Raw genomic sequence first — 12,077 nt, 5'->3', positions numbered from 1 at the left:
TAAAATGGCCAACTCTTTTCTAAATGTTTCTGAAGTGAATAAGATAACTATAGAGCAAAAATGTTTTGAAGTAAGACAGTAGTACATAAAAAATTTTTCTATAGTAAGTGAGGTATGCAGTATAGGACATACGGAAATTGAAGCAATGTTGAAATAAAGTGAAAAAATACACCCACTGAGTAAATTTGCAAAAAAAAACCTTCAGGATTATACCATTTTTAGATAATTGGAGCACACTTTTTAAAAAAAAATTGATAACAATGTGAAATACAAAAGCATACACCCTGGGAATGTTCAAGGAGACAGTTAAGTAACCAACATTAGGGCTTTGCGGTACATTCTTGAAGAAATTTACTATAAGCTTATATTTCAAAAAAATTGGTGTGCATTGTGACAAAAAAAATTGATCATAACAAATAAGAGAATTAATTTGTTAGAAAATCTACTCTAAATCAAAAAACAATTTAAAAGTATAAAAACATTTAGCTAGTAGATTTCCAAAACTATTTGGACCATATTCCACATCAATATTTATTTAAAATATTTTACCTAATATATATTATTATATTTACAAAAACATTGTAATTATACTTATCTATTCCATTATATTTCATTGTTGTTGTTTTTTAAAGTAAAAGACATCAGTTTTATTTTTATTAGTAATTGCTACAATATAAAAAAGATAAGTTGTATTTTATTAGGGAACCAACCTTCGAAAATAGATATTTCAATGTTAATAGAAACCTTATAACATCAAAAAACTTAAGTTACATAACATTTATTCTTGCTAAAAAAAAAACATGTTTTTTTTTGAGCAAGAACAAATGTTATTAACAAATGGAAACTATTATTCAGTTAAATATTGTTAAGCACTTTGCATACATTAATACAAATTATATCAAGCAGTTTGTAATGGAATTTGGGCTCTACCCAAATTAAGGCCTAAATAAACAATATATGAACACTGTCAAGAACTCCTGACATATATATATATATATACAACCTTCGGGATCAGGAAAAATGAGGTCAGAAATAAATTGCCAACCTTAAACTGTTAGAGGTCGGCAAAAAAAAATGATACAAAGGGGTTACCATAAAAAATAGAAACAAGGTTGGCAATTTTTTGTCGACTTCAAACACTTTAAGATTGGCATTGACGAATGCCAACCCTAATTCTGAGGTTTGTATATGTATATATATATATATATATATATATATATATATATATATATATATATATATATATATATATATATATATAAACAACAATTTACTTACGGCCTGGTGGTGTTACGCACTGCCCACTTTTTGAAGGTCTGCTTGGATTTCCCGTTAACATATCTGAGTAGCCTCTTAAACGAAATATCAAATTTGCACCTGGGACAAGATTTTCACGAGTCATTTTGAAACTGATACGTGTACCAGGATAAGCATGATACAGTGGATTTGGATTCGAAATGTCACCAACACCACCATACCATATACCATTGGCTGCAGTTACGTTGGTAGAAAACTCAACAGAAAACCCTCTGGTTTCAGCTCCTAATTCTTCACCCCTAGTCCATTGTATAAGAGCATTATAATTTCCACAGTCGCCAGTTACACGAACACCTGCTGGTGGTTGAGGGGGACCCCTAACAGTAAGAATTGCAAATGCTGTTTGCTCAGAAAAAACATTTCCAACTTTTGTAAAAGCATGGCAAGAATAGTTACCAGCATCATCAATTGTTAAGTTATTTATGTATAAAATTCTTGGTGGTCCAGCAGTACGTTTTTCTATATAGATACGATCATCAAATTTTGCCATTCTAACACCACCTTTGTACCATTCAATACGAAGCTCTAGACGTGTATCCCAAGAAGCACCACAAAATAACTGTATGCCATAAAATCCTATTTGGTGGCCTTGAGATATAGGAGGATGGGTAATTACAGTTGGTTCTAAATATAAGAAATATAAAAAATTAAAAACTATATAAAACTAACTTATTACATAAAATTTATTCAATTCTCAATCATTACATCATTAAAACTCTGTTTTGATAAGGAAAAAAAAAACATTTGTCTCTCAAAAGAAATTGATAAAACAATAAAATGTTGTGAAATGTTAACATTTTAAACAAACACAAAAATTTTCGCAAAAAATCTCTATCTCTCTATATATATATGCAGACAACAAACTGCTTTTCACTTATTCAACTATTCCATAATTATTTTTTTTTTTAATGACTACTCCAGTTCTTTCAAACTGGATCAATCACAGAGGCGTGGTGGCCCCAGAGGCTAAGCGGGATTCCCGCATGGGCTTTTCACTATTTCATCTAAATATGGGCCTTTTGGCAAATTTTAATTTTTTCTACATTTTAAAGAAATTCCACAATCATTTAAAATATTTATGTTAGCACAAATTAAATTTTATTAACCACTTGATTTAAAGTCTTCAACTTTGAGCACAATTATATTAGTATTTTGCATAATAATAATATTGCTCTGAAAACAAAGTAGATGTTTTGAGGTGTATTATGATATTTTTTTCATGAGAAACGCAATCCAATTACTATATGGTAATGGTATTGCGTTTTAATTTATTTAAGAAAAATGATTTAGTGTTCAATTTTAAATTAAGTTTTATATAAATAAGGATCAAACTATTGTTTTGCATTTTTGTAACGTTTCAAAACAGATATAAACTTCTTTAATAATAAATAAAGTTTTTTATTTTTATACAGTTTATATTATTGTATGTAAATAAAAAAATCACTCCGTAATAACCTGTCTTCAGACAGATTAAAAAAAGGATAATGAACTGCTAAATGAAACTACATTATAAAAACTTTTATGTTCAAACTAAGTTAATAACGGCACCATTTTTAGAGCGGCATTTTAGCTGTTGTGAGTTTATGCAAAAATGTTAAAAAAAGTTAAAACACCGAATTAAACAAACAAATTTTCTTATTTTTCAAAATTTTCAATATTTATTTTAGAAAAAAAATTATATAAAATTTAAAATAATTTATATTATAATATACTAAAATATATATCATTATATAGTAATACAGGCCTTGTTACGAGGTTTCGCAGCGTAGCGAAAACGCGTAACGCATTTCAAAGTAACTCAGCAAATATATTTTGCATTGTTAGAAGTTATATTGCGTTATTTCAAGTACCGCATTGTAATTAAAGTTATTTTATTAACGCGTTAAAAATCAAACAAACAGTTGTTTTTTTTCTCACTATAACAAAAGTTACAAATGAAATTTAAGTTCTTATTTAAAAAATCATTCTTATTATTTTTTTCAAATATGAACTAAATTTTATTTTGAAAAAAATATTTTTTTCATGAAACGTAAAATAATGTTTGTTTATTTTCTTATAATTTTACAGTTGGTTTTTGGTTATTTTATTAACTGTTAATAAATTTTTTCTTATTTTAATTTGTAAACTCTTTTTAAAAATGTTTTTAAACAATAAAGAGTTTTTTTTTTGTTATTTTTCAGTTACCAATAACATATTCGTGATCATAATTTATTTTCATAAATTAAACGAACGTCATTAAAACTTTACGTTATTGAATTAACAATAAACAAAATATCTTATTAGTAAAATATTTTACATCAAAATAAATCGCGCATTTTTTAAACTATTATGACTAAAAATAATTTTATATTTAAAAGGAAATATATATTTAATTCCTTAAGATACAACTTAAAACATCTTATTTTTTTTAACTAATTTTTAACAACAACAACAAAAATTATTAAACAAATCTTTAACAAAAGATCTATTAGTTTACAATTGCGGTTAAATGCTTTTACTTACAACTTTATTTCTTTTAAATAAACGTCACATTAACGACATCAAAAGATAATTTAAATATTCTAAAAGATAAAAAGTTTTTGCGTGGCGCAAAACTGCAAATCGCCTTTTCGCAGGCAAAATGCGAGCTGCGTAACGCTTCTTAACAAGGTCTCTTAATAGAAAAATTAAAATCTTTGATTTTTAATTTTGTGTTAGGCTATGTTCTTCAAACAATAAAATACTAATCGTATTTGCTTGCGGTAAAGTTGTGTTTTAAGAAAATCAAAACAAAAACGTGATCGCTGCATCGTGTGTTCTTACCATTTTTTATTTTGATGTATTACAAACAATATTAATTACAAATAGTATTATCTCAACTTGTTGATTTATATTAATGATTTATTAGAATAAGGTCAGTTGTTATTATATATATATATATATATATATATATATGTATATATATATATATATATATATATATATATATATATATATATATATATACATATATATATATATATATATATATATATGTATATATATATATATATATATATATATATATATATATATATATATATATATATATATATATATATATTCGTATGGGTCTTTACATCAAGCATATATGGTAAAATCCCGCATATATAGGTCTTTTAATAAAAATCCCGCACTGGCTTTTTAGAGCCACCACGCCCCTGATCAATCACATTAAATTACAGAGATCATTGAATCTCATGTCTCAATTTTTGTTTCAAATTTTGACAGCTGATTTCCATTCATGAGATTTTACATGCTAAAATTAGCCAGAGATGTTTAGTGGTGAAGGAACTTAACATGATTTTAGTTACAGCGCTAACCCACCAAAGACTGACATTACATAACTCACTTAAAGCAACAGCAATAAGTTTAAACACTTTTTGTTGTTTTTAAAATTTTGAACCATTGTGTAAATGTTTGTACTATATCTCTTTATCCCAAAGAGATCTATAAACAAACCTGGTCAGAAATAATGTGCACACCTCTCCACACACCTGATTTTAGTATTTTGTGCATTAATAATATGTCTTAACATAGTATAGATGTACGCCTTTCACAGGCTTAAACTTACTACCGCACATAAGATTTTAAACTATAATTTTTAAAACAATGTTAAAAAATCTATTGCAAAATAAAATAAAAATATATAAGCAATTTTCAACAAAACAAATAAATAACATATTTAATAAATAAATAACATATTTAATAAATAAATAACATAGTCAATCATTTTTGATTTTGTTTATTTTAAAGTTATTTTATATGATTTAAACTATTATTATTGTTTAATTATAACTATATTAATTTATTATTTATATTTTTTAAAGTTTCACAGAAAAAAAAATCAATGCAGGTATATATTGACTGATTTGGCCATAGTTGCTGTGACGCAGTAAGTATTTATTGAGATTGTTTCCTTCTCAAAAGATGTTAATGACATGATTAATTTAGATTTCTTTTCTGCCGATAGTTTTTCATACTTTCACAGATTCATAATATAAAAATTAATTCTTTGTAGTGAAAAAAAAAAGAAGCAACTAAATTAGAAATAAAAAAAAAGACTCCTCTGTCACAACAAGAAGATTTATTTACTACTTTCTTTCGAAAAGCTACTTTCTTTTTTAAAGTTAGAAACAATTCAGAAGACCTAGACCACTGAAACAGTAGAATGCAAAAAAACAATTTAATCATCAAGTTTTGAATAGAAAGTGTTGAAAAAAAACTAGTTTAAAATAGAAGTGAAAGAAAAAAAAATTACCTAAAACTATTGCGGTTCCTTGACTCTCTGCCTTTCCAAGAGGATTTTCTGCAGAACATTTATATAGACCACTATCTGTTGCTAAAACACCTTTAATTAGTAAAGTACCATTTGGGTAAACTGTATACCTTCCACCATCAGCAATAACAACATTATCTTTACTCCATGTAAATGTTGGAATTGGTCCTGCAGATGGCGAACAGTGTATCATCATATCTGCAGTTCGGAATAGATAAATTGGGTCCTCTACTGGTATTTCAAAAAGAGGAGCCATGGCTAGAATATTAATTTTTTATTTAAATATTGAAGTTGTATTAATCAACTATTCAGATTACTAACAATTATTACATTCATATAAAATACCTCGAACTTTGATAAATGTTGATTGAGTAATAGTGTCTTGAGAATTGATAGCTATGCATATATAAATTCCATTATCAGTGAAAGCCATTTTTGTAAATGACAGAACAGAACCCTGATTATCTGTATTCTCAGTCCAAGATCTTCGAGCATCTCTTAAAAATTTATTTTTATATATAATAATAGAATCCTGTAAATCAAATCTAGGAACAGTAACTGTTTAAACTTACTTTACAGTGAGCTGTGTACTATTATGATACCATTCAAATGTAGGAACAGGGAATCCAGATGCATTACATCTTATCTCAAAAGCATTTTCAAATGGCACATTAATCTCATCAGGAAAAAAGATGTTGAATACTGGTGGAACTAAAATGAACAAAATATAATTAATTTATTTTTTTTAAACCACACAAAAAAACATGTCATTAAATTTAAAACCGTTTTGTAAAAGACCCTTTTTCAAAAAAGTAATAATTATTACATGCAACAGACAACTGTCCAATAGTCCAAATTTCTCCTAAAGAGTTAGATGCATAACATTTAAATGTACCACCAGAATATTGAGTAACTCTTCGAATACGCAGCTCAAGACGATTTGGTAAAAACTCAAAAAACTCAAAATTTAATTCATTTCCACCAGGTCTTAATGGAACAAGTTCTACTCCTTGATATTCCCATCGATAAGTTGGAACTGGACTAAAAATATGAGAAAAATTTATTTAATTTAACTAATTTTAAAAATATAATATTTTAATAATTTATAATTTAATTAATTAATGAAATTTTTTTTAAAAAAAAAACAGCATATTTTAAACTTTTTTTTATATACACTATTATTTTTGCACACTTAGATTTGCATGAAATGTCATTGAGGACATCATATTGAAATTTTTGTCACTTGTGGGATGATGACACAAGACACTTCAACTTAGAATTTAGGTTAGATAATATCTAAATATGAAGAATTGTTATTATGAAAAAGTAAAGAATAACAAACAAAAAAATTGTTGTTTTTTTGTTATTCTTTGCTTTGCTTATTTAGAAAAAAAAAAAAAAAAAACAATCTGAACTTAAGTAGACATTTTGAAACTTAAAACTTGCAAAATATATCAGTTCATCTTTTATAGACTAAATAAAAAGTTTAAACTTTTTATTTAGAAACTTTTCAGCCTTAAATTTAAGAAGCTGCTTATGTCCATTTAAAATGTTTGTATCTTCTTAACAAAGACTTTTTCAAACATTTTCAAACATGTCATTACTTTCATAAGCTAGATTTGCAGATCGCGTATTATTATTAATTAATTGTTAAATATATGCATTAATTATATTTATAATAAATGTGAATATTTTTTTTTGTTAAATGGCTAGTTTTTCAATTTGAGATCTTGGTGTAATACAAAAAGTTGTTCTGCAAAAAATGGTATTACCCAAACAAACAAACAAAAAGTTACCCAAACAAACAAAAAAAGTTACCCAAACAAACAAAAAAAGTTACCTAAACAAACAAAAAAAGTTACCCAAACAACTACGTAGTAATAAATAAAATTTATTAAAAAGAAACATTTTATAACCAACTAAAAAACAAATAAAATGCTGAGTTATACCCACGTAGCACGGCTATTAATTCATTTATAGCAAGCATAAGGTCACTAATTCATTCAAAAATTTTATTTTGAATAACTTTATGAAAGCTACTCTTTTAATTATTTATTTTTACTGCTGCGAAAATTTAAAAACTATTTAATTTTTAATTATTTTAATTAAGCATATCTTTGCATAATTATGAAGGAGAAATGAATAACAAATATATTTTAAAACAAATTAATGTTTTTTTAAAGCAAAAAAAAATTATGAAAATTAATCACATAATCACAACATTTATTATGTGCTTAATCAAAATTAAATTGTAAGTAAACATTTTGTTACCAAACTTTTGCCTACAAAATTTGATGATTAACATGAATGCTGTCATAAAAGTTGTTCATAATTGTTCTTATTTCAAAACAGACCTTAACAATAAACAATTTTGTAAAAAGGCGATACAAAGATATACTGATACAAAGCAAAAAGAGTAGTGAACAAATAGTTTTTATGATATTTGTTATGTTAAGAGGCTGCTATGATAAATTTTTAATGGACTTTGGATTGATTTTATTTTATTCGAACTTTCCTGTTTAATGTTGGAACAGCTTCATTCCATGAATTTCAGTTGTCTATATAACATTTGTTTATTCCATTAATGTTGAACAAACCAAACCTTTGCACAACAAAGCAAAATTTTGCTGAACTGCAGTCAACTAAGTAATGCACTCTTGTGCCAAATAAAAATCTTTTAGAATTTTAGGACTGTTTAGTCCTAAAATTCTAAAAGATTTTCATATATCCATATAGGATACTCATTAAAATTCTATTAAAATACCTTTAACCAAATAAAATTTTAAAGAATAAAAGCTGATGAAAATTTTTTAATGAAGTTTTTTAGTTATTTGCTAACTTTTTCTTTTACTTTTTTAAGTTTTATTAATTACTTATTACATAATATTAACTTTTTTTTAATATTATGTCTTTTTTTTTTTAGTTTTTATTATTTATTTTTTTTATCTTATTTTAAATATTTTCATATTTGTTACCAAAATATTAGGCACCAACTTATGAACTGAGTATTTTAGTTTTTTTATTTTTTTATTTTTTTCACAGGCTACTAAAATTGACTATAGTAATGAGTCACAAAATTATTTTTATACTTATGACACCAATATTACTTAAAAATGCTAAAAAAATTTAAACATAAGCAACTAGCCTTTACATAATAAATAGCCTTGATCCGCTATTTATTCATGTTTTGTTAAGACAGGTAGTACATAGGTAAAATGTAAAAAATGTAATATGTAATAATAATATGTAAAAAAAAACAACCAATAATCCAATAAAGCACTGGGAGATGTAACTGTTGATATTTAATTTTTGACTGGTGCTCCAAATATTTCATTGAAACTCATGAAAATGAAAATATATTATTTATGTAAAAAAATTTTATTAAACTGCATTAAGACAAATATAAAATTAAAACATTTGCTTTAATTTTTTTTTTCTACTAAAAAAGAAAAAAAAAGAAACGGGGTTTTCGTATTAAGCCTAACAGATAAAGATTAATATGGCCCCAGGTAAAATACTTACAATCCAAGTGCACCACATATCATTGAATATGTTGACTCAATTGGAGCAATCATTTGAGGATCAAGTAATGCTAGAAGCTCTGGCTTCCTTGTTTCCTGTTTATCTGTAGAATAAAATAAACTTATTAAACAAAAACTATACACATTTCAACAAGTGTAAAAAAAACTTTTTAACAGTAGCCTTATTATATACTCTATCATAAATAATTATTATCTTTTTACTCGCCAATTCACTGCTATAAAGAAAATAAATAATTTAAAACAATTGTGAATAAAATAAGACAAATATAAAAATGGCCTTCTCGACCTTGAGGTGAATTAAAAAAAAAAAAGGATTATACTAAAATTAGAATTTTAAAAATTGATTACATCAATATTGTTGTAAAAATATTACAGCAATATTGTTATATTTTTATTTTTTTTTTAATTTTATAGAAAAAAACATTAAGGTATTTTATTACATGAGAATACTGAAAGATCTGCATGCATGAATGCTTATGCAGGGCTTGTGATGAGGTGGGTGCGATCGTGCTGTGCTCGTAAAACACGCCCATTAACGGTATTTTTAAACCTTCTAGGCGCGATAAACAACGCTTGCTCAGCTTATAACGAGAGTATAAAATCATGCTCGTTCAAAAGTTTGGGACGGAAAAAATAATAAGCTTTTATATGATTTTTTTATGAAATATTTGTAATTAAACTTTTTAGGTAATGATAAATCTTGTTGATTTACCAGTAAAACTCCGACTTCCTTATACTTATATCCTTATACTTAATAAAATATAAATAGTGCTTATATAAAATATAAATATAATAAGAAGTACTTATATAAAATATAAGCATTACATCACTCGCTTTCTGTATGTTTTTGTTTTGCTGTTTTGATATAGTTAAAGAAAATGTTAAGTTAAAAAAAAATGTAAATGAAATTTACAATTACAAATACTAATTTACAAAAAAATTAAAAACTTAATATAAAAAAACTTAATTAAGTAAAATAATCGTTTTTTGAGCAATGTTACAGCATTCTTTTTTTCTATAGAATTATTTTTTTTAATGACGTAGTTAAAACTAATATAATGTATACCGCTGACAACAGTTGAGGGGGAAAATGTTGTTTAACTTACAACCAAAAGTATTGAAGAAGAATTTCAAATTATTCTTGTGTTATAATATACTAATTTTTTGACCATAAAAAAAAGCGTTATTTAAATAAGAAATTATAAAAAAATATATTTAATAATTATTAATTTACGAAAAAAATTAATTATTTAAAAAATATCAAGAAATATAAAAACCGTTAACCGTAAATTTTAACATAAGTTAACAGCGTTTTAAATACATATCAAAACAACAAAAGCAAAAAATTTTAGCCACGAATTTGTTCCTCAATACTATAATAGGAACTTATTAAGCACTTGCGTTTTAGTTTGGTTGCGGGTTTTTTTTCCACCATTTATAGTTTAAAAAAATAGCGATTTGGCACAAATAAAAAACAAGAAGTTGGGAAGTACAAAAAATTACATTGTTGAAGTAGTATAAATGTGCTGTTATAAATACTACTTCAGACATTGACAAATGAAAGTCGTATAACAAAAAGAAAGCTTTTTATAAACACAGTCTTCTGCAATTATCAAGTTTCAAGATTGCTTTCCTGGCCCTGATCCTGAGCTCGCATAATTGCGCTCGATGACAACATTTTATAATTTTACGAGCGTGATATAACACGCTCGGCGATTTTCTTCATCACAAGCCATGCTTATGTATAATATTTTTTACAGACATTTTTACTATTCTATTGTAGTTAAAAATTTGTTTAAAAATCAGTATATTTTAAAAAATATATATCTAAAGTTAACTTACTATCATATGGTTCATACAAAACTTGCTGATTTGAGAACCTTGTGAGTCCATAGTTCATTAAAATACAACGGGGACCACCAGAGTTTCGTGACTCTTTGATATCATCTTCAAGCACAACACTGAACACAAGTGAACCAGTTGAAATTTGAAATACACGAGGATTGTAACCTGGCAACCAATAGTCTATTACTCTTTCATTGCTAACTGTACCCCATCGAATAGTAGTGCCATAACCTTTTTTGTGATTAGGACAAGGTACAATGAACTTTTGCCCAATAACAGGTCTAATTTTAAAAAGAATTTATAAAAAATAAAAAACAAAAAATCTCAGCAGTTTTTTTTTTTAAATAATATAAAAGAATTAAGTATAACTTTTTAATTGTAATATTTTTTATATTACAAAATAAAAAAAGCCTGTAACCTGTGTTTAGTTGGCTCATTTTCAAATTGAAAACCTGGACTAAAGACACCCATTACACGAACATTGATAAAAATTTCAGCAAAAACAGTTCCTATTTCATTTGTCGCAATGCATCGATACCTTCCAGTATCATAGAAGTTAGAATCACCTTCAGACTTTCCTTTTATGTTGATTATAGTCAATTTTCCACCTATTAAAATATGCAAAAAAATATTTAAAATATTATATGAATTTAATTTAAAATGTCTTCACTCTCTTAAAACTAAAACTTTAGTCAATTAAACCAATTAATAAAAATTCAAGTGAAGTATATACATATTTGTTATATAGTATCATTTTTGAACATTTAAAAGTATTATTTTTTATAGTTTTTAGGTTTAAAAGGTTTTTAGTCCCAGCAGGTGCCAGTTGTCCCAGCAAGAAACAAAAATTTTCATTTACTAAGTGTGTTCAGTGATATAAATACTTTATGTTACATTTAACAAATTGTGTTTCAACTTTGTTTAAAACCTGTGAATTATTGAATGTGAAGAAATACGCACTTATAGAAAATACAATCATTTAAAAACTTTTTTATTAGGAACAGAAATTGTAACTACTTTAAGATTCCAAAATTTATTTTTAAAAATTATAGCTCTTTTTGAAAGCCAATAATCTA

At 25.6% G+C, this 12,077-nt stretch overlaps 1 protein-coding gene across 1 annotated transcript in view; it reads right to left on the bottom strand.

The window, feature by feature from the left end:
* LOC100213389 (fibronectin type III domain-containing protein) overlaps positions 1-12,077 on the bottom strand; it is a 49,322-nt gene that overhangs the window by 27,736 nt on the left and 9,509 nt on the right. The window contains exons 3-10 of the mRNA XM_065818356.1: positions 11,420-11,609; positions 10,999-11,282; positions 9,137-9,239; positions 6,441-6,655; positions 6,187-6,325; positions 5,960-6,111; positions 5,597-5,872; positions 1,279-1,941 (exon numbers count right to left, since the gene is read on the bottom strand). Of these exons, the coding sequence (XP_065674428.1) occupies positions 1,279-1,941; positions 5,597-5,872; positions 5,960-6,111; positions 6,187-6,325; positions 6,441-6,655; positions 9,137-9,239; positions 10,999-11,282; positions 11,420-11,609 (2,022 nt within the window). The remainder of the gene's footprint in view (positions 1-1,278; positions 1,942-5,596; positions 5,873-5,959; positions 6,112-6,186; positions 6,326-6,440; positions 6,656-9,136; positions 9,240-10,998; positions 11,283-11,419; positions 11,610-12,077) is intronic.

The sequence above is a fragment of the Hydra vulgaris genome, chromosome 14, assembly GCF_038396675.1.
Source record: "Hydra vulgaris chromosome 14, alternate assembly HydraT2T_AEP".
Classification (NCBI taxonomy): Eukaryota; Metazoa; Cnidaria; class Hydrozoa; order Anthoathecata; family Hydridae; genus Hydra; species Hydra vulgaris.
This window is presented reverse-complemented; position numbering and strand designations above follow the sequence as displayed.